At 41.4% G+C, this 23,233-nt stretch overlaps 1 protein-coding gene across 1 annotated transcript; it reads right to left on the reverse strand.

Annotated features, from left to right (window-relative positions):
* Positions 1-5,597: 5,597 nt before the first annotated feature.
* Positions 5,598-12,875, reverse strand: tmem218 (transmembrane protein 218). The gene is made up of 3 exons (XM_071924521.2): positions 12,420-12,875; positions 11,048-11,150; positions 5,598-6,115 (listed from the first exon to the last, which is right to left on the reverse strand). The coding sequence occupies exons 1-3, from the start codon at positions 12,527-12,529 to the stop codon at positions 5,981-5,983; spliced, it is 348 nt and encodes a 115-aa protein (XP_071780622.1). The 5' UTR covers positions 12,530-12,875; the 3' UTR covers positions 5,598-5,980.
* Positions 12,876-23,233: the final 10,358 nt, after the last annotated feature.

A 23,233-nucleotide genomic window follows, 5' to 3' on the forward strand; every position in this document is an offset into this window, starting at 1 on the left:
CTTCCCAAGTCCTGCCTTGCACTTCCTGGATGCGACGGATCTACACCCGGACACCTACTGCAGCGCTAGAGTACCATCCATACCCTCGGGGAAATTCTGAGCCCCCCTAGTGCGCAGCTCCACGACTCTCTCTCTTGCCTGACAACCGTTCTACGCACAATTTGTTATGTGGAGATTGTTATAAAGAATGTTTTTTTTCTTCTTTATATTCTTTTAACAGGGTTTTGTGCTCCGCTTCCCTCCCTCTTTAATTTGGCTCCTCTTGGTCTCCCAGTCTCCCTCCTCTTTGGGTATTTTTTTTCTCCCAAGGAGGGAAACATTGGGGGGGGAACAATGATCAAAAAACAAGTTTCAGACCTCATGCTGGGCGAAGAGTGTGGGGAAGGGAACCGAGGGGTACTGTCTTGTCCAACAACATCTGTGCCATTCGTTCTGCATAGGATTGGGGAGGGGGGGGGGGGGCAGAAAACAAGGCTCAGTCTGGGGGGAGGAGGGAGGAGAGAGAAGGGTGAAATGAGGGGGAGGTAACACACAGAGAGAGGCCTGTTTTTCCCCCCAAGTCAGATCAGTTCCATTAATCAAATGTCTACCGTCTGACTGATCAAATGCGGCAGAACTGAGGTTGTAATTCCTCCTTATGTGAATACCTTGAAGTGAGTGTTTTCAAACAAGCCTCACACCCTACGATAATCCCTAAAGCATCAATGCCAAGTAAGGCCAAGTCTGCGCTGAGGAACATTCACCTTCGGTACACAGAGAATAATTAATAGGACCAAATTAAATCTGAATGAAAGTTGGGCGAAGAAAAACTTCGAGCTCACATGCTCACATGTAAATTATCGGACCAGAAGACTGCTGTTTCTTTTGACGAGCAACAGCTAAAAAAAAAAAAAAAAAGGGGAAAAGGGTACAAAGGCTTCTTTTTTTCATTCACTGTCTTCCTTTAATGTGACAACCCAACCCCTCCACCCCCCTCCTCCTCCGCTACCCAACCCCCCACTAGCCAACTAGCCAAGCAAATTTGTAGCTGTCTGTCTGCACAGTATGAGTCTCATACATCATCTTGGCTCGCCCATAAGAAGCAAACAAAAGTACTTGTCAAAAGGTTCTGGTTTAATTTCCAAACAGTCAGTTTTTCTGACTTGAGTGGGCTCACAGAATGTGGTAGGATAACAGATCTGGTCCAGTATGTGTTTGATCCACATTGCCTCCATGTAAATAAAAATAAATGGGACTTTACTCCATACATACAATTGTGTTACCTAAATTAATTTATACCCTTTAGTTAGTTAATTAGTGATTTAAAAAAAAAAAAAAAAGATGGCACCCAAGTGCAGATGAAATCAGAGCCAACAGGTTGTCTTCTACAATGCAATCATCCTACTATAATAAGATCAGAGCATCATTCAACCCAATTCTTCCCTTGTGAGTATGAGGGGTGACAGCGAAAAACATGGAGAGAATTGAGGTGACAAACACAACTGAAATAACTACTGCCTTCAATTGAATATTAGAGTGAAACTTTGCCATATGATTTCATATGAAAAAGTTATTTGATAAAAAAACACACTAAGTCTTCTTTATTCATCACTGCCAAAAAGTGTTATACTCAAGATAACCAAAGAGTGGAGCAACAAAATATTTGACAAGACATTTTAACGTCGAGTAAGTATTTATACAGTAACACTATTATCTTTATTAAATTAACATTTTCATCAAATTTTTTAATGTATCAAATCATTGGATAATTTTAAATCAAATCACTGTTGCTATTACTTCCAACCATTCTGTGCAAAACGTACTAAAAGGTAGATCCATCCAACAGCTGACCTCTATCAAAGACAGGCCAAGGCCAACCACAGCTTATGCACTGACTGAGCATGCTCTTTGGACCGCTGTGGCCAGTGACCACCCATGTTCCACAGTGGTGAACATTGCCTTTGATCAGTGTAGCCGTTGCCTTTCTAAGCCTGGCCGATATTTGATCACTTCTTCAACACTGTCAAAATGGAACCCCCATAGGGCCATGATTCGGCCCGCAATGGGGCGTCATGTCCAAGCAGCAAAAGGGCCATTGGCGAGCACCCTGACCTCTAAACCGGGCCTTCAATTTCCCCCCAAGAGGTGCAGCTTTAGGGTAATTCCTTCCTGAGAGAGAGGTAAAAGGCCGAGGCAACACCAGGATTTTGTCCCCCTAGTGTGTGTTGCACTGACAGCACCCTCTGGCTTCTCACAAAGGCGCATAATGGAGCACAACCAGGCAGTGCTGAGAAAATCCACTCTTCTTGGCCCCAAAAATACATTGTTTGTTGCTGGGGCAACAAGACCCCAGCTCATTTTCACCTTCTCCCACCATAAACATAAAAAACAAACTTTCAAAGCTATGGTGAAATACTCAGCCAAGGAACTTTGGTGTCTCCACGTTTGCCAGAAATCCACTTGTTGGCTAGTAAAACCTTATCTAATTCAAGCCTATAAGGGTTTGGAATGATCTCATTGTTTTTTAGCTTTACCCCACAAAGCTCTTATCAAAACATATTTTCCCAAATTTTTAAACTGAGACAAAATGACAAAGGAGGTATACTGGAACACTGCCAGCTGATTTATTTAACATTAGCTGAACCAGAGATTGAGATTGTGGAGCTATAATCTTTAATGGATTGTCCGGTTTTCCGTGTTGTAAGAATGAGAGAGGGGGGGTGGGGGGGCGGGTATCCATATCACAAACAGAGAGAGGCGGGTGAGGATGTGAACGGCAAGGCAGGAGTTCTGCTTGACTGGATCTCAATACAGGATCTACTAGAGAGGAGCACACCCCATCCCCTCTGCAGCTTCAAAACCAAGCACCCTGAGCTTTTTGCTCACACCTCTTTGCCCTTGCATTGCTCTCTCTTTCTCTATCTCACCCGCCCCCATCTCTTTATATGTCCAGCTGGCTGCTCCACAAAGACTTAGCCTCCAAGTTCCAAATGATCCTCAAACCCCCACATGCTTTGTTCTGCTCATTTTCCCACTCCCCAGAGAGGGAGTTTAGTAGCAAAAATTAAAATGAGGAAGGGATAAAGTGGATGGAGATAGAGAGAGAGAAAGAGAGAGAGAGAGAGAGATGGGAGGAGAGAGAGAAAAATAGAGAAACAGAGAGATAGAGTGAGCGAGAGAGAGAGAGAGAGAGAGAGAGAGAGAGAGCAAAGGAATATGCTCAGATCCTCCAGACCCAGACTTCTGGGATTGCTTAGGCCTTGAATTTACAGACTTCAAGACAGCAAGGCATTGACGACACTTGAATATTGCTAAACATAAACATCTTTTGCATGGTGACCTTGAAATATAAATAACTGTTGCAGAACGTTGTCATTCAAAAGGCTGAAATAGGGGCCACTTTGTTGATAAGTCAAAGTTACAGAACGATAAAAGTTACTGTTCAATTTCAAATGTGAGGCTGTGACTTTGCCAACTGAACCCGATCCCGAAGTTTCATTGTACTTGAAGACACTCGTTTCCCAGTGCCACTTTCTGCGGGGGCTAAGATCATGTTTTGCGGTAATCATGCGGTCAATTACAGGCAACAAGTCCCTCCAGGTTGAAAGGTTTCAGATCCCCTATCCCACCCTGCTGAAACCCCCCAGTTCCCCAGCTTGTGTGAAATCATGCGGTGGATTGTTGTGCAGAAAAAGGACCGCTGTATGGAGATGTGGGCCGGAACTAATAGGATTGGTTTTGATTCATTAGATTCTCTTTCATCATCCTGGTTGGAATTCCACTCCACGTCTCCTCGGGCTTCACACTTTTAAAATGGAGGCGGGAGGGGGGCAAGTGTTTATAATTGAGCCTCTAGACTGCAAAACCTCATTATTCTCTATGGAATCATCTGCTTACTTACACCCCGTGGAATCAGCATCATAACCATGTCAGTGGAGCAGTGTTTGTCAAAGAACGGATGACTTCCACAGCAGAGGATATGATTTATTGCTTGGCAAAATTTGTAACCAAAGTGTATAATAGAACACAATGGCGCAATGGGTACTTTGCCCATCAGTTATTTTCACTGAGCTGGCCACAACTATTGGTTACATATGTAACAACTGTTCTGTGAAGGAGACGGAGACGTCATATGTTGAAGCCCTATTTGATCATGTCTACTAAGCACATCGGGACTTAGCAGGTGCACAGGCCTGCTTCTTTGGCACCTGCAGAGTGCCAAATCCTCATTTGCATGACTGCTTCTACAAACCATAATGAAATATGATTCTGATGAGATTGCTTCAGTTGCTACATGTGTAACTAATAGTTCTCCTTCAGTTGAATCTACCAGCAGCCTGTTTCCTGATGAACCTACATAAGTTCTAACCCTCTCAGATACTGCACTGAGGACAAAAAATACCTTGACATCCATGTGGTAAAATCTCACAAATGTTCGTGGGGAAGCCTGGTTAGCAGACACGTAAATCTCAAAATGGAAATGTCTCTTAATAGTGCTCAAGACTTAGCAAGTGCTGGCATTTCAGTGGAATGCTCCTAGATATCCAAGGGTGGCTCTTATCCTTGACAGCTGATCATAAAGATCACATCTCCAGGAGGTCTCCGGGAGAGTTTTTCCCTTTGCTCTTTTGTTGGAAACTTAACAGGATTATCATTCATTTACCATTTTCACCTTTTTTTTGGAAGAAAAAATGGAATTAACGTTAAGTGCAAAGGCTGCAAAGGTGCAAAGAAAACTCACCAGAGGAATGGTAATAAACCACACTAATGTTAGTGGTAGCACACAGCAGTTAGCCATATAGCTGTGGTGCTAGCAAGTGCATTGCTATACTTTATTATATAGCCCAATGGTGGGAATGCTGCAAGTCTCCAACCTAAAGGGAGCAACGTGGGAGCAAAATTAAAGGGCTTGGCCTTTTACTTCTTTTCCATATGATATTCAGATGATTTTCTGACCTCAGACTAGTCTATGGACCAGGAACACACTTTGGTTCTCTGATCACTGCCACAAAAGAAAATAGGGAAAACATAGTTATTCTTACTGCAAATCGAATAGGAGTTATAAGGGCATTCACAACATGCTGCATAATACTTTAATCTCTTATTTAACTTCAATCAACAACAATAATTCATTATAGGCTAAACAAGATAGATATATTTTTTAAATAAAATAAAAACTACCACTGTGGCCCTTTTGACTCCCACTTATTTGGCATTAGCAAGAGTGAAATTTTGCTCATGTTCGTGTGTCAATTATCAGACAACCAAACTATGCATTCTAGTTTTGCCTGGTTCTTAGACCTCTCACGCTACAAAACCATCTGACTATTACATAAAAACAGGAACTATCATATACTTATGCTAGTATATTCAAAGTCTGTGTTCATCAGTCCAAAAATGATCATCAGTTGAGGAGCCGCATATGCAATTTATCTGTTTCAAACAGCTGCAAAAGGGACAGCAACACAAGGTGTATCTGGAGTTAATCTGAAAAGTCTGGATTAAGTATTTGATTATTCATAAGAGTGGCAGGGTTTAGTTAGTAGGTAGGCATTTTGATGTTAGTTGACCAGGTAATTTTGTGTGAATGAATTAAAATATCTCTAATACTCTCAAGATAGATATAAAATGTTTATTCAATTTTTATGTGTACAATGAAAAAAAGTAGAAATATATCCAATATATCCATAATCCAAGGTGAATGTTTACCTTGGATTATGGCACAAATGATTGCAACATCAAATCCTGTGTATTGGTGAATGCTAAAACAAACTGGCCAATGTTGGATCCTTCATTTCAGTTGGCTGTACATAACCCACTCAACAACGAACAAACAGTTGGCCATGAAGAAAACATTGGCGCTCCCACTGTTTTTGTTTGGGATGCATTCAGCAGTCCACTTCCAGATGAAGGGGGGCGGGAGGGCCCTTGTTGGCCCTGCTCGTCTCAAGTTGTGTACATCAGCGATGTGAACCCGGTGCCAACTTTGACCCTGGCAGCTCTAGTGTGTTCTTAAGGGCTTGGCATAGACTGGCTCCAGGAAATGCTGGGGTAGCAGCATGAAGAGCGCCACCAGAAAGACTGCACTCACCAACGACAGCAGCACGTACCGGCCGATGAAGAATCTGTCCACTATCTGTAGAGGAAAACAGTGAACCCATTCAGTTAAGAGCTATTAATAATAAATACACCCTAATGCATATGTACTGAGTAAATAGCAGTTAGTGCTTCAAGTGGGAAAAGCATGGCTGATTGTTCGTAAATTCAGTAGTTCCTCTTTCAGCCACTAGATGTCATGGGAGGGCTTTCGCAGAGGCTTTACTGGGCTGGAGTGGGACAGAGTGCTGTTCTGTACGGCCTTGGAAAGACAATCTAGCAAAAAATTCCACAGTCACTTGTTGCCTTGAAAATTGAAGTCAAACTGACTCCAAAAATATATTGAGATTACTTAAATTATCTACATTCCTAACATTTGACTATGCATATAAAAAATGATCTTAACCAGACAAGCACACTCTAGTTAATGACATAGTATGCTAATAATTTAACCAACATGATGAGGGTGAATTGATATCAGAGTGCAGACAGGGAGCCTCAAAAGACACTCATTGACATAATACAATGTCTTACCATGCTTTCAAATAGCAAGCAATCACATGGCCCACTCACTCTCCATTGAAGAATTTAAGCCAGCTGCTGTAGCACCAGTTGAGACACATACAGTAGCAACATCAGCTTGTGATTGGCCACTGATGGACAACATTGCCCAAGGTTATGTTTTAGCCAGGGTTTTCCTTGCAACAAACTGGTGACTGCTGTCAACACTGGGCTTAGAGAAAAGAGTGGACATTTGGCAACAAGGATGCTCAGTTAGATTCAATTTTAGATAATACTGAAAGGATACATTGCCTAAGTCTGTGGTGCATTCAGCAGGCCACTGTTTTGACTGTTTCACCTGTTCTGAAACTGACAAGGGAGTCAAAGCCAACTTAAAGATATACTGTACATTTTGAGTTCTAAACAGCTGCAGAAATACGTTTTCCACAGTCATCTTTAAAGAAGCACACTTAATGTAATTTGCCTCCGGACATTACATTACTCAACTATTGCAGTGAAATGAATATTTTCATTTAGTCTAAGTGTAGGTGTAGTGTTGTGTAAGCACCTAGAGTATTGAGGGAGGTGGTTCTGCAATGCCAGAATTTGTCACAGGTTTAATTCAATGCAGCATCTGTGACTGGTGTCCAGTTTATAACCCAGATGACATAACCTCACTCAAGCATTTCCTTTAACATTCAAACCATATGCCTTATTTTATAAGGCATAGAGGACTAATGGTTATTGATTCTTATTGGAAAGTTTTCTGTATATCACGTGATAGACTCAATTGGGAGAGGAATAGCTATTCAAGTGTCAACTGACTCGAGTTTGTTTCACTGTTCTCTCACTAGTGCTGAAACGAAATGTCTAAATGTTCTTTGTCTACATGGATAATCAGTGGAGATACAAACCCTACCACACTCTGCCTCGCCCGAGTCAGGTTTAACAGATTTAATGGAGACAAGGCACAGCACATACAGCAGATCCTGTACACTGGCAATGGTTATGTTTTAGTTAAGACAAGTTTGGGGTTTACAGAGCTGCTTCCAATAGATTTAATCTCAACACTTCACTGGTAGCTCTGGGCCTGTGTTAATATTTAGATCATGAGCCATCCATGAATAAGAGAATACAAACCGAGAAAACTCCCTTAAGCCTGATATTACCAGAAAAGCAGCAGCCCTACTGCTGACTAAAGACAGAGCTTTCACAGGGACCATCGTGGAATGTGAGTTGGTGTGTGTGTGTGTGTGTGTGTGTGTGTATAAATGCACTGGTGTCTAGGAGAGGTGGGGTGGTGTACGCTGTCTCTTATGGATGCATTTAACACATCTCACTTTTTAATTTGGCAATTACGCAGCAAGCAGGAGCCCAACGCAGGGGCCATGTTTTATTAATGTAGCAATGAGCGCAAGGGTGGGAGCAGGCAGGCGGGGAGGTGAGGGAGGTGGGGGGCTGCTCTGGTGTAATGCCCCAACCCCCCACCCCTGGTCTGGGACTGGCCTAATTGGCACAATGATATTTTACTTTTGTTTAACAGCAAGAGCTTAGACATTTCTTACACAAAGTTACTTGCACACAAGCACAAGCACAAACTCAAAATACGCACTGGCATAGGCAAACACACATATGCACACAATATGCCAAACAGTTACTAATCAGGAATCCCTATCTGGTTAATACACTTTACTGTGCAAAACTCCAAACTAAATATCTGTAGGCTTTATGGGCCAGCCTTATATTCCTCTGCTTACTAGTTCAGGCCCGAACTGTACTAATAGTTTCTCTGAAAATGCGTTTGACTATTCCAAATAAATCAGTACTTCATGTTTGACTTTGTTTAAATATGTGATCACATAGGCTTGGCCTTTTAATACGCAAGATTTCAGTGTTGCTAGTCCTGTATAAGGCCTCTTTATTTACATTGATTTCAGCGTAAATATCAATCAGTGGTGGGTGAAAAATACATTAAACAAGACCTTGAAAAAGAATGCATAATGATGAAAGGTTCAATATAACCCATTGTCAAAAGACTCCCCATAATTGCTACATTTTATAGCCCTGCGAGCTCCTCTCCAACTGACATATTTTATCATTTGCCCTCCCCATTTAGACAGATAACTTCCCAGTTGAATAGAAGGGATTTTTCCACGGGGAATCAAGCCTGAGAACTCCCAGACTGTACAAAGCAGAGCAGTAGGGCTTCTATATGTAACACTGATTATCACTTTTTGCTAGCATCAGACAGTGTCATCGTCACAATTGATTTCACACATAGCCTCTTTAACGACAGGCCTCAATCGCTGAGGCAGGCACGAGTTGATTTTACCCATAAGGCTTGCACAGAAACCCAGGAAGTCACATTTTCCTGCCTCTCAAGTGTTTCGGGTCTGGTTTCTCCCTCTGCACAAAGGCTATAAAATGTGAGCTGGCCAGGACGGGGGCTCTGCTCTGCTATTTCTATGGGGTGGCAGCTTGCTTGGCAGATCTGGCTGGCTTATTGGCACGACCTGGAGGCAACATGGGGGAGTGTTTGTTCTGTGTTGCTGTTGGACTAAGATAAAGCAGAACAGGCCTTTACGACAAGCACACGCATGTGGGCCCATACACGTACGCACACACACAGGGGCTAAGTTTACATGCGCACAGTATTCTGGAGACTGGCTCATATCCCGGTTTAGGTTTTATTTGGGATATGCACCTTTAATACCCCTATCCTGAATATAACCTGTACCCATGAATAAACACAATTTCTGCCTATCTATTCTGCTGCCAATAATATAGCAAGCAAAGTATGCTAGTTCTAACTACATACGGTCTAAGCAGAGCTTTTGCACCATGTCCTGACTTGCTCAGCGGTCTGCGGAAACCCAGCATTTCGTGCATTTCTTTTTATAACTACCTTAAATAAATCACCCCAGCGATGCCGACTGCGATCCAAACAATCAATAACATTGACATCTTTCATGATGGAAAGACACAATTCAGTTTTATCTTCACCTCAGAAATGAGAAGACCTGGAGTTATCAAAGCTTACTGCCATGTTTTGACTGGATAACTTCATGCATAATATTACGCAGAACTGAAAACCAAAGGCAAACAAGAACATGTGTTTACTGTACATGGGCCAGTATCCTGGATAATATCAGAACATCCCAGATACAATGTCCAGGCTTCTTTTTTGAGAAGGATGTAATCCATAAAACAAAGTAAAAGTTCTATTATTGTAAACATTTAGTCCGAACTATGAATCTTCACATCCTAGCTGAATTTTTCACATAGCTCCCATAATCCTCTCCTCTTATGCAAGATTTACAATGATGTCACATGACAGGAGAACGTGCCCTCTATTGTTAATTATTTAATCAACATTGGGATGGAGATTACTCAATCGAGAAGGATACACTGTTGATTGTAAAATGCTTAATTGACATTGAAAAAGAAAAGTTGTGTGCTGTATTGTAAATTGGCCGAATGACATGATACACACACACACACACACACACACACACACAAAGTATAAATTGCCTAACTGAGATTTATAGACTATATTTCTTCTACTGTAATAAAGATACATCGTTTGTTCAACTGTAACTACTGATATGTAAATATGAAACAAGGGAATAAATATATTTTAGTACCTTTCTTGGTACCTTTGTTTTCTCACTATGCATAAAGAGAGCAGACATCATACCCCACTGAATGTATTTGGATTTTTGGAAGTACAAATTTAGGCATGAGATGGCCATTCAGCTAAAGTCAGTTGTTTATCCATGGGCTCTGAATCCTCAGTTTCGCTCTGTCTGGTCTCTGCGCCCTAAACATTTGGTGGTAATGGAAGCCAAATGGCCTTACACCAAAAATGACAAAATTCCAGGCCTGCTTGTGTCCTCTACTGAAGACAGCTCCATTATATGATACTGTCTTCATTACACTTGGGCCACAATAAGAGACAATAAGAGACAATAATATCACAAAGCTTAATGTTTTGCAATACAATAAATAGTGTGATTTAATGTTGAAAGGAATGTTATTTGATTTTCTTGGATTTGACTGCAGTAAAAGCTTACATTATCTCTTTACATAATAAAATGTCTATTCATCATGTTGACACCTTTCAAACCATATTTTTCCAATTTCAAAAACACTTATAGCTCTTAAATTCAAGCAAAAATACCTATCAGCGTTATCAATATAGTACTGTAGGGAACATACAGTACATCTCTTCCCTTGTCCTACTGAGGATGCAGCTAGGCAGGACAACCGATTTGAATGGCAGCATACTGTCCTGACAGTATCAACCAGTACAATATACATACTAGCACTGATCATGGCTTTTAACTGATACAATGGTGTGTGTGTGTGTGTGTGTGTGTGTGTGTGTGTGTGTGTGTGTGTGTGTGTGTGTGTGCGCGTGCGCGCGTATGTGTGTGTGTAAGGCTGTTTTCGATCAGTGTATAGAGCTCACCTCCATCTCTTTGAAAGGGGAGGGGGTCTCTGAACTGCGAGGGAAAAACACCAGCGCCAGAGTGATGATGAGAGCCAGGAGGAATACTGGGACCACCCCTAGCCTGGGGAGACACAACACACACACACACACACACACACACACAGTTCAAACTAACAGGATAATATCAGAACATGCCTCTCTCAACCATTTGCTTTCCACTTCTGATTTGATGTCCTCAGGTAAGACTTACTGTAAATGCAAGGCAATCTGGGTCATTGTCATTAGAAAGTCCCAGTCAAATCAACAGTATACTTTATCCTGTTTTAAACAAGTTGACTTCCCAGTCAATTAAATGACACCATGTTTAAATTCATTTCAACTTTGTCACTTCACCTTATAAGTGAAACAAAAGAAAATTATTGGTGTCACAGTGCAATTGACATAAGAATAAAGATGAGACTATAGATGACTGATGCAAAGTAATTCAAGTATTTCAGCATAACAGGGTCACAGTATTCAGGTATTAATCAGCAGAGACTGCAAGGTGCATGGGAGTACAGGATGTAAGTATAAAGTGTCTGGTGCCCATCATTCAGGTAGTATAGTATTACCAGAGTCCAGGATGCAGGGATAAATTGACTGCTGCATAGAGTTCAAGTATTGCAGCATTGACAGAGTCGCAGTTATTAAAGTGACTGGGACAGTGCAGTTACTTTTGCTGTTGTTTCTGCGTAAACAACGTGCTCCCCAAAACATTTAGGGGGAAGAATAAACTTAAGGGTTAGGGTTAGTCTGACAGATTTCCATCTCTTCATTTAGCCCCGAATATCTTTTGTATTGAGACAAAGTCACGCCAAACTCCATTCAAAAATCTGTCAGTTAAATATTGCTTTGCTTATCGCCAAACGACACATACCTGATAGGATATAGCTTAAGATGTATACGATTCATTAGGATCCACTCTCAATTCGGCATGCATTCAAAACACCAAGCAGCACTTATTTCGATAACATTTAAATTTTTAGAATAGGTTCGACTGTTATTCCCACAATCTTCCTCCACTAAAATACACCGCGGTGGGCAGCAGTGGGCACTGTGAACCATCTAAAATTTGAGATTTTATTGTAATGAAGTGCTACTTGGTGAGTCATCTATATGCCGAATTTACCAGAAGACTATTGATTTGTACCATGTCTTAAGCCATGTGTACGATATGTGTGCTTTTGCCGACAAACAAAGCAACATTAAACTAGCAGGGTTTTGAACGGAGTTTGGCATGACGTCTCTACATACAAGAGAGAAAGGCACGTATCGGGGATATTCTTTACTTTAGTTATGCGAACATTTTCTCACAGGGTGGTGCAGGTGTGTGGTTGCTCTTATCACTCACTTAGCCGGCCCAGATGCTCTCAAAAGCATCATCCCAAACACCAGAGCCAAAATCCAGACGAGAGCAATGAGGAAAACGCCTGTCCCGACGCCCAACACGCTGCTGGCCATTGTTGTTTAGCAAAGGTTCACTTATATAGACAGGTAGGACAGTTTAATTCAGTGGATAAAAGATGATTTACGACCGACGTCGGTGACATTAAGCAACATTAAAATAAGTTAGCTAAGTTAGTTGCTAGTTATCCAGCGCTAGCTCTCCCTGCTAGTGCTAGCAAGCTACTATTAAGCTGACATTTGCATGCTTATTGATAGGCTAAATGAGTTTTGCTGTTCGACATGCCTTTCCGGTGAAAAGCTTAATTGTTACTGCTCCTGGTTATTTGCTAAATGGTAACGAACTCTGCCGACGTTTTCAAATCAAAGAGTATCAGGGATAGCTTTGCTTTTTTGTCGCATCTTCCTGCTTCCTAGTAACAGGCTCCGCTGCTCGGTAACAGCAAACTTCAATTCAATTGGATACACCAACTCAAGCTTAGCCAATGAAACGGATCCTTACTAAAAATCTTGGCGAATGCGGGGGAAAGAAGTGCACACCATGGTGCACACAGACAGTAATAGGTATACATTTTAGACCGTCCATGTTTGTTTATGTTTTGTATTTTCTATGCTTCCTCCTCTCATGCATCACCACAGACTGCAAATCACTAAATACTGAGGCATTTGCTAAATCCCGAGGAGAATTCTGGGAAATGAAGTTCACACAGTATCACAATCGGCGTGCAACGCAACTGCATAATCGTGATTAATTGAAAAAAATAAAAATAAATACCGATAACAGGCCAGGGTTTTGCTGAATGACACAGATTGATGTTAAATATGTGTAAAATCCACCGACCTATTCTATTCTCTTCTATTCTATTCTGTATCTAGGGAATTAGGCTGCTATGTTTTCAATGGCACTGTCCAGACGAAAAAGAAGCATATTTTGGTCAAAATATCTCCTGTGGTTTATACCTTGGTTATGCTTTGGGCACCTGTCATTTTGAAGGATGTAATTAACAATGTGGACCGACAGGGGGCTGGCCAGATCCGCATTTAAAATGTGTGTGTGTGTGTGTGTGTGTGTGTGTGTGTGTGTGTGTGTGTGTGTGTGTGTGTGTGCTCGCGCGCGCGCGCGCTAGCACTGCCTGCTGCTACTCGTGGTGGTGCTTGTGCATGTTGCTTGCTGGAGGGAGACATGATGCCTTCAAGTGCTCCTCTTAAGCTCCTACTTCCGGCCTTTGGAAGTCATAAATATTAGGCTACTTGTTGCTTTTGTTTGGAAATGATAAGGAAATGGACCCTGTAACCAACAGCAGTGTTTTTGGTAGATGTTGTTTTACTTAAGAAATCAAGTGCGACAGAGCTAGGCTACTTTGTGCTGCAGAATGAAGGGTTTTAATTAATTTATTCAAAACAAATAGGCTGTAGCAATTTAAAGAGTGAAAAGAGGAACATGCAGCAATGCTACACAGAATGCCAAACAATAATATGTTACAAAGAACACATATTTACAATCAGTTGTTGACACAGTGACTGCTTGGTTTGCACTTTCACCTCACAGCAACAAGGATCCATGTTCAGTTCCTGGCCCTGGTCCTGTCTATGTGGAGTTTGCATGTTTCCCTTTCCCCCTGTGTTTGCATGGGTTTTCTTTCTCAATCCAAAGACATGCAAGTAACATGGACTGGAGAGTCTAAATTGCCCATAGGTATGAATGTGAGTGTCTGTGTATCTGTGTTTCCCTGCCTTGCTCCACTCCCCTGTGACCCTGAACAGAAATCAACAGGTGAAAGAAAATGAATGAATGAATAAATGAATGAATGAATGTTGATACGGCTTCTACGCTCTGCCATTTTTGCTCTGAAGATGTGGCCCCCAACCTTCACATCTCTGCAATCTGGGTATTTTATTCTACACGTCACATGGAAATAATGGTAGATACAAGCTTTTAAAAACCTTCACATCAGCTTAAAGGTTGTAAATAGTTCGGAACTCAGAGTTCGGAAATGGATCCCAATTTTTCTGACTTCCTGAGTTCTAGAGTCACCAACAAGGAAATACTCTGTAATGTGTAGGCAATGATATATTCATTTTAAATAAAATCAGCAAAATTACTTTCATCAAACGTCTCATTTGTGGCTGACATTGCAGGGTTTGGTTTGCTGTAAAACATTAAATTCACTGTCAAGTCATCCCAACAGATATCCCCATACGACATGAACGCAGCATTAGAAAATCCCCACTTTTCCTTAAATCGGTATTTATATTAACTTTGTTGGGGAGGGGTACCGTTCTTTTGTAGCTCGATTCGTGATCGCGATACTTCCGATGGGCACTTGAAGGCATCACCAGCCCAGTGCTGGGAAAGCGAGGAGAGGAGATGGAGATGGAGGTGGGAGGGGCCTGGCATGGCTGACGTCACCGGCTGTGTGGAGGAGTATAGGCTGTGCTGTCAGCCCAGTGTCAGTCTGATGAAGATTGGCATGCAGGTAAGCTGTCATTCATTTTCAATGTCAGTGCATGGGAGCAGGACTTTACCACTCCAGCGTCCTTTTTTCCCCTTTTCCCCCCCTTCATTACAAAAGGCAGGACATTATTCATACAGTCAGACAGCACAGCCAGGCCAGAGTGAGAGAGAGAGGGAGAGGGAGAAAGTGAAAGAGAGAGAGAGAGAGAGGGAGAGAGAGAGAGAGAGAGAGAGAGAGAGAGAGAGAGAGAGAGAGAGAGAGGGAGGGAGAGAGAGAGGGAGGGGGGTGTAGAGGAGGGGGAGAAAAAAGAGAGAGGGAAAGGAGAGGAGATGCATTTTTGTGCTGGACTGAAAGACCATTGGATTTTTTTTTTTTTTGTCTTGATGCGGCGTTTGGATTAAAAAAAAATGTGTTGGTAATGTCTGTGATGCAAGTAGCCTATCTAGGATGTATTGTTTTGTTTTTTTGTTGTTTCTTTTTTTTTTTACGGCGGATGCTTTTGTGCAAGCCTAGAATTTTGAGAATAATAATAATAACGGCTGGATCGGAGAGAATGAGCGCATACAGGAAACTGGCATTTTATTTATGGGCTTTGTCAATTAGCGGCCGAATGCCACAGCCGCATTCTGGTTATGTATCTGAATTAATACATACGATTCATATTTGTCGGTGTGAATTAGCGGCGCAAAAGCTTGCGTTTGTTTTCTTTTTACTGCTAGTGTTCATTATATTTCCCCTATTGAAGTTACCGGGCGATATGTTAGTCGAATAGCTGCACTAATTCACTTAATTAAAAAAGGCTTTTGTGGTTGATTGGCGAAGTTGATGCGGTTTGTAGAAATGTGAAGACGGGTTTTACCTCCAGTGTTGTAATGATTTGAAATAACTGTAGACACTAAAGGTTTGGCTGAAGTTAATTGACTTTTTTGTTCATAATAAATCTAATTCTGAGTAACAGGACAGGAGTGTGTGTGTGTGTGTGTGTGTGTGTGACAAAAATAAACAAATAGGCCCAGACTACTAATATCAGTTTGAAAAGAAAAAAAATATAATTTAGCATATTTGTGCATAGATTTAAACAGTCTAAACTTTTGCTATTCTGCATTCCAGTGTATAGTTTTATATTTGTCATTTGAACTGTTTGGAGCTGGCAGCTGTCTTCACTCTCACTTAGTGTTTACATGAACAGCAATTTTACAAAGTAGACTGAAACAGTATAGCATTTTATACAAAACTAATGACTTGTTTTTCATTTCAGTAAATTGTCTAATGTATAAATGTAAGCTATTTCTCTCACTTTCTCTTATCTGCATTTTAAAAGGACAGACAAGGGGCTGTAAGTGCATAGCAATAAAGCTCTGTTTAGTCCCTGGTCAATGCCCTGTATCTTCTGCTGAAGTATTTCTAATGCAGAATAAGTCCAAACTATTTGCATCTCAGTGAGGTCTAATGTTTACTCTCAGCCTACCCTGCCCTGCAAGAACTCCCCACACCGAACACTGGCCCTCTTTGTGTGCCACTTACCACTTTCTATTTCGGATGACTGGTTTATTCCACAATTGCACGAATGACTGTTACTGTTTCACTCACAGGAGATGTTTGATTGGCATAAAAGCCCGTCAGTCTGATTTGATGGAGCCGTGTCTCTCGGGAAGCCTGTATTTGAACACTGGGGCCCTGTTCAATTCGATTTTAATGATCTCGCAATTAAAAAGGCACAGATTAGCGGGCCGTTTGTCCTGTTTTTGGTACTTCTGTGAGTCTAACCAAGTCGACACATCTATTCAGCCACTGCCAGCTATTTCACCCTATTGGATTTCTGCTCCTCGAACTCATAGTAACCTCCAATAAACATGCCTAAGTTAGTACATAGTTGTACATAGATTTGGCATAGACGTCCACATTTGGAAAATGAAGTCATGTATCACAAGTTATTGGAGGGTGTGGGATTATGTAAAGCTCAGGAAAATGAACTTGAATTGAACTTTCACTATGGTTACAATGATCTGAAATGCTTCACCATCCACATTTTCTGTGTTGTAGTCTGTTTGAGGTAAAATGTTACACGCACTTTACCTTTTTCTATCAAAGTGTGACGACATGCGAGGCCCCCTCGCAACGAAAACTACTCTGAGCATTGGGAGTACATTAGCTAAATTAAATATGCCCGAACCATTTGTTTACTAATCATCTGCTTCCCTGAGAAATCACAATGGCGATTTGGACAACTTTAGCTCCCGACGTCGAGCACATTTGGCAGGTGCGGAATACTGAGCGGAAATCTCCTGGGGAACTAAACTTGCACCTCCTGTGAAAGTGAATGCAAATGCTTTGAATGCCACCGTTGTTGTTGTCAGTCGCTGCTGAAAGACCAAACGAAGGCCGGTTACCTTTTTTTTTTTACCCTGCTCAAATCATTATGTACCTTTGTCAGTGTTTCAAAGTGGAGGATTCAGTTGTGAATGAACATAGACAGTGCACACACACACACACACAAACAAACACATTCATGCTCACCATCAGTCTAAACACACCACCACCAATCACCCTTAGTGATGTTTGTTCTTCGTTGCGGTGTACCCCACACGGTTCTAAATATTGCCAGATAGCGATAATGCCAATTTAGATTATCCCCAAACCCTGCTGAGATCTTAATTGATGATTTGTGTCATTGGACAAGCAGCCCAGGGGCATATTTGAGGCTGCGAAATACTCCGACACTATTTGCATATTCCCATTCCTGCTATATGGGTAAATTACATGATGAGGTGTGATGCTGTGCATTCCTGCAGCTTTTGGGGGGATAATCACTAATAAAGTGATTCAGTCACACTAAATGAAGGAAGTAAACAGAGCGAGGAGAGCATATGTTACAAACCAATTTAAGCATTTATGTATGGCCATAAAGCAATTGAGGAAATTAAACCACAAGCAAATGTCTTGTCATTTCCTTTGCCTTTGCCTCTAATACCACCCTTCATGGTGCCGAAGTAACAAATGCATCATTTTTGCTCGGAAGATCATCTGGGTTTCTTTGGGGTCTTGTACAACTAATCGGCCTTACTTTATAGTCTCCCTGTTCTTGGCAGTCACATAGTGCGATCTCTAATTGTTTCTGAGGGCCTCGCTTTCTTAAATCACCCTGGAAAAGAGAGGGAATGTTCCGAATTATTCATAAGGCCTTAGTCTGCCGGGTATCCTCAGCGGAGTGCATCAAGGTCCTGTTCCGGGCCCGTGAGCAATGTGATGTAGGGCAGTTTTCTCATGCTCAATAGTGCAATCCTTAAGACAATTGTGTTGTGTGTTGCATGTTTTGGCCCTGTCTGGTCCCTCGTAGGCCGTGCCCGCTAAGCTCGGTTGATCCCTATTGCTCTCAAGAGGAGGAAGAGGCCTGTTTATACCGTCAGACGGCTCAGCTTAAGGACAGCCCTTGCATGCTTACCCTTGCTCATTCCACAGCCAGTGCTGCGTTGGCATGGCTCTAAGTAAGCCACCGGGGACCCGGGTCGGAGAGAGATGGATTGGCTTGATTTATGCTCCGAGAGGAGCGCCAGGCAAATTTAACGATCCTCTGTATACTGTCGACATCACGAAGCTTTGATTCTGAAAGGACATAGAGATGTCATGAAAATACATTCGGCGTAGGGCCGCAATGGTACAGAAGTTTGAAAACCGCGTTCGGAAAGTAACGTAATTGGTTTACTACAATATTGCCGCACCACCAGCTGAACACTGTCAAATAATTCTCCCCTATTTGGAATAGATTTAATAAACAGTTCGGCCCCTCATGCCTTGAAAAAGATCCTCAAAAGAGCCTGGCAGACGGTTGGCAGATAGATAAGGAAACAATGACAAATCATTTTTCGTTTTCATGACTTCACTTCAGATTATGGACCACATGCTTGTGCTAACATGCTGCTGCCTGCAAAAAACAAACACTTAATAAAATTGTGAAAACATAGGTGATTATGGCAGTTATATACCCAAACCTGCTGTATATTATAATGATATTGCTGTATTTGCTACAGCCGTAATAGTAGAGACAATTTGTGAATGAATTTTATGCAAGTGACGTTAGCTGGTATGTATATCACAGCATGGACGTGTTGAAAATGACACAGCTCTTGTGTCAAGTGGACCTAGATCAATATGGCACTGAAAATCCTTTTAAATAGTTCATATGTGATTGATGGATCGATTGATCAGGCTCGGCACATTTGAATCAATTGGCTCCTGAGACAGTCTGAAACAAACTTTTAGAGATGCTCTTCTCCAGGCAATAATCAGCGATGTCTGCCTGAATGCGGGTCTATAAAAGTGAACGCCGCAGCATGGAAGAAGTCATACAAAGGCTTTAGTCATTAGGTAATGATTTTAGCATCAGTACTCTGATTGCATTCCTTTTTGAGAAAGAGGAAATGAAAACCCAGCAGGGACACATTCCATAAACTAAGTCGAAGTCATGGCATTGAGCGGAGTAGTCAAATAAGGCTTAGGCTTCAGCAGCGGGACGCACATCCAGGTACAGTGTTTGCTGGGAGTCAAATGTATTTCAAAGATGTGTAGGAAGTAGGCTATGTTTTTTCTACTTTCCGACTTGTTCGGTATTCATAAAGCATGTGTGTAAATTACTTTTGATGTCACTATTTTTTGCACTAGAAACAATTAAAAATATTATTTTTAGACATCAATGGTTATTATTCAAGGATCAAGCACAAAATCAAATTAGCAACAGCTTATTATAAATTCTGCATTTAAAGACCTTTAACAAGACGCCGAACCTCATTGTGCCTTTGGTTCTTATCTCTGGTGGAATGTAGATAATCCTAATAAATTAGTAGAGCTTCACACAGAGAAATATGAAGCCTGCCAGTAAATCCTGAATTTATTATATTTGAGAGTCCTGGTAACAGCTGAGCTGGGTGAGGTTCAAAATATTTGATTTGAATTCAACAGCAGATCAAAGCAGAGAAAATCCCACCAAGCACTGTGTGGCTGCATATTTGTGCTTCCCTCTAAAATGAATAAATGCATGGGCCAAAATGGTGTCGCTGCTATTCCTTGAAAATCTCAAAATCTCCCCTAGTGTGATACTCTTCAAAACTTAGTTAAGAGCTATGGCAGCCAACAGTGTTGGTGTATTGCTGTGTGGAATGAATCAATGCAATTTTGTTACACACTGATCAACACTTAGCCTCCACTTTACACTGCATCAGTGTATTCCATAAAGTATCTAGGCTGTTTCCACGTATGATTTATCTACATGGCATGTACAGCTTGCATTATATGTCAAGTATCCACATTGAAAGTGGTTCGCTCTTTCTCTAACAAAATGTTAGAGAATGTCGGAAGCATGACAACTTTTATAACAATTATAATTCTCATGTTTTTTATTAAGATCTCACTGCAATGTATATTTCTTATTTTACTTCAGAACTTGCCTTCAGTATTTGCATACTGCAGGTAACAGTTTACAAAGAGTTAAGTGTTCCAGCCAAGTACACATCAACAGAAACCATTTGCATGAACATTAAGCTAATTTCCAGTTACGCTGTCGTTGTGAAGTGACACTTGGCTTCTTTGTGGCCACATTACATCTCTCACCTCCTCCTGACGTTGTTTTGAGTCTTGGGTACAGTTCCACCTGCGTTATTATACAGAGAAGCCTCATCAGGAAACAGTTTGGCTGCCCAGGATGCACGGTGCCAAGCGGAAAAAGGTGCCACAGAGAGGGAGAAATCCGCCTCCTTGACAAAATGGTGGTGGACGGCTTTTTAGCAATCACCCTACTTTGATTATTGGTAGGGCCACCCGGCAGTCCGCTGCACTTTGAATGGAAATGCAAAGCCATTATGGTGGTGACCTCCGAGAGGATGTTTACTCGAGCACGGTTCCATTTTTCAAAGTCCTCTCCAAAGATATCATTCGAGTGTGTTGCTCTTTGTGCCGCTCTCATCTCCTCTGAATGTCTCAGCCTACTGCGCTCCAGGACACCATTGATTTGAAGGACAATATTTTCACCCAGTCTATAACCGCTCCTTTATTTTGACATTAGTCAAAATTAGTCTGTCAAGGGCTGCTTCCCGTTCAAATCAATCTGTAAACCTGGCTGTTTGTGTCCGTGGCGTCCGTGGATGCTTGTTTACGGAAAGCCAGATGAAACACTTATCAACAAACTAAAAAGCATTGTGGCAAGGACACAGTAATTTGCCTTAATGCATTTTAGTGATCGTTCTTATTAGCCGCAAATGCCTTCCTTTATGTAGTCCATTCTCCTATTGTAAAAGTGCCATGGTTTTATGACAGCGCAGGCTCTGGTAGGAGTGCATTTCATTTTCCCCAGGAAGGCTACATCTTTTACGGTATTTTATGTTTTTAAGACTCTCACTCTTTAAAAATACTTGAAGGAGTGCTATGCTGTTTTATCCCCATAATATAATGCAATAAGGCTTTTGGCATCCAGGAGGCCTTAATGCTGCTGGATTCCCGAGGTTCATATTAGACGATTAAGGGCCTGAGGGAACTTAACCCTTCTGACACCCTGATCTGCAATACAAGGCCTCGTGCCGTCTTTGAGTTCAACTCTTTAGACAGTAACTCTTAACTTGAAGTGATGCTAATGGTGCATTATAGGGCACTAAAAAGGCACATTATACCAGAACATGATATAACATATCAGAACATGATATAATATACCAAAATGCACCTTCTGTGACAAATGTATAGGTAGTAACCAGATCCAGAATGTATTGTGAATCATGTCTTTAATGCATGTGAATTTCTGATGTGATTATGATATACAAATAGTACATATATGCTTATTATAGGCTTACAATTTGTACCACAGATACACTGTACTTGTGATATATTCATAACCAAATTGTAAATATATAACAAGTTCTACGGATATACTGTTGAAATTGTTGCAATACCTAGTACACTTTTCTATTCTTTTAACTATTTCAAAGTTGCATTCGCTTTCATTCTGTGATATCCACTGCATTTTCAAAGTCAATTCTGTCTATCCTGTCCATGCTCTTGTCCAATTTTAAAGCAAAGATCAAGCCAAAATAGCCCCAAGACTTTTATTTCTTTCATATTGTTGAGCTTGTAGATAATATATCGTGGATGTAAGTGCCTTACAGCAATTTCCACAGAGGCTGGGCTTTAGAACTAAAAGAAATCAACTTGTTTGCCACATTGATGTGAGGAGGTCCAAGGGAATCCTGGGATTTGAAGTTCTTGAATGCAACCAAGACAGAAACAAACAAACTGACTTATTACCCCCACAAAAAAGTAATTTTTGTAATCACCTAACTTGACTATTATGAACAGCAGCTGTCTGCATGAAACGCATGGAATACAATGATTGCCATCTTGGCCGTATTCATTGTCATTGCTCTCTCCTCTCCGCACTTCATTACGTTCAGAACATTATGACTTTGGGAGTGTGAGGCAAAACATACGCATAAGAAAACCACTGATGTCAACCTGAAGTTTAAAGCAACAGTGTTGGGCCTCAGTTCAGTTTATCTTTTTTGTTTGAAATGACTGCAGGATCACCACCTACATAAAGATGTTTCCTCCCAAGACAATGCTCTCCATTATGCTGTTGCCTTGCACTGTGTGAAGTTGGAAATCTGGCAATCACGGCAATGTGCTTCGGTGTTCTGTATTCTGGACAACAATGCACTTTGTTGATTGGTCTCTTACAGCCTGAATATGATGTTTAGCCTCCCGGCCTGCAGCTTAGCCTTAGCCTCCGCAAGCAATCTGGGAAGACTGTGAAGTTGACCTGTACACTCCTGAGTCAGTTTAACGTGGTTATAGTTGTATTGTCAGGTCAGCAAGACAATCAACATGGTAATATCTGTTTATATCGCACATATTCTTCATTCATTTTGCCTCAGTATGTTCTGCTGCTGTTATTTTCTCCACCCTCACAATCCGTACTTTTTCCTCATACTTTTCATTCATTCTCTTCTACTCAGCATGTTGAAATTGTCGGTTTGCGTGTGTTTATATAACGCCCCTTCGCTCTATTCTTATGTATATTCCATTTTCTCTGCTGTATCCTGTTACTATTCGGTGCCGCAACGACCCGATTTCCTCTCGGGAATCATTAAAGTTCCATCTTGTCCTGTTTCCAAGAGCAACTTTAACCCCCGAGGCATTTCTTTACTTCTCAACCAGCGATGTATACCGACATGTTTATCCTGTTAAACTTTGTATCCCAGGATTTAATCGCTGTCACATTCCATCGCAGAACAGTTTGATTCGTAGCAAAATTCGAGCCAAAACCCGA

The sequence above is a fragment of the Centroberyx gerrardi genome, chromosome 11 (genome assembly GCF_048128805.1).
Source record: "Centroberyx gerrardi isolate f3 chromosome 11, fCenGer3.hap1.cur.20231027, whole genome shotgun sequence".
Lineage (NCBI taxonomy): Eukaryota > Metazoa > Chordata > Actinopteri > Beryciformes > Berycidae > Centroberyx > Centroberyx gerrardi.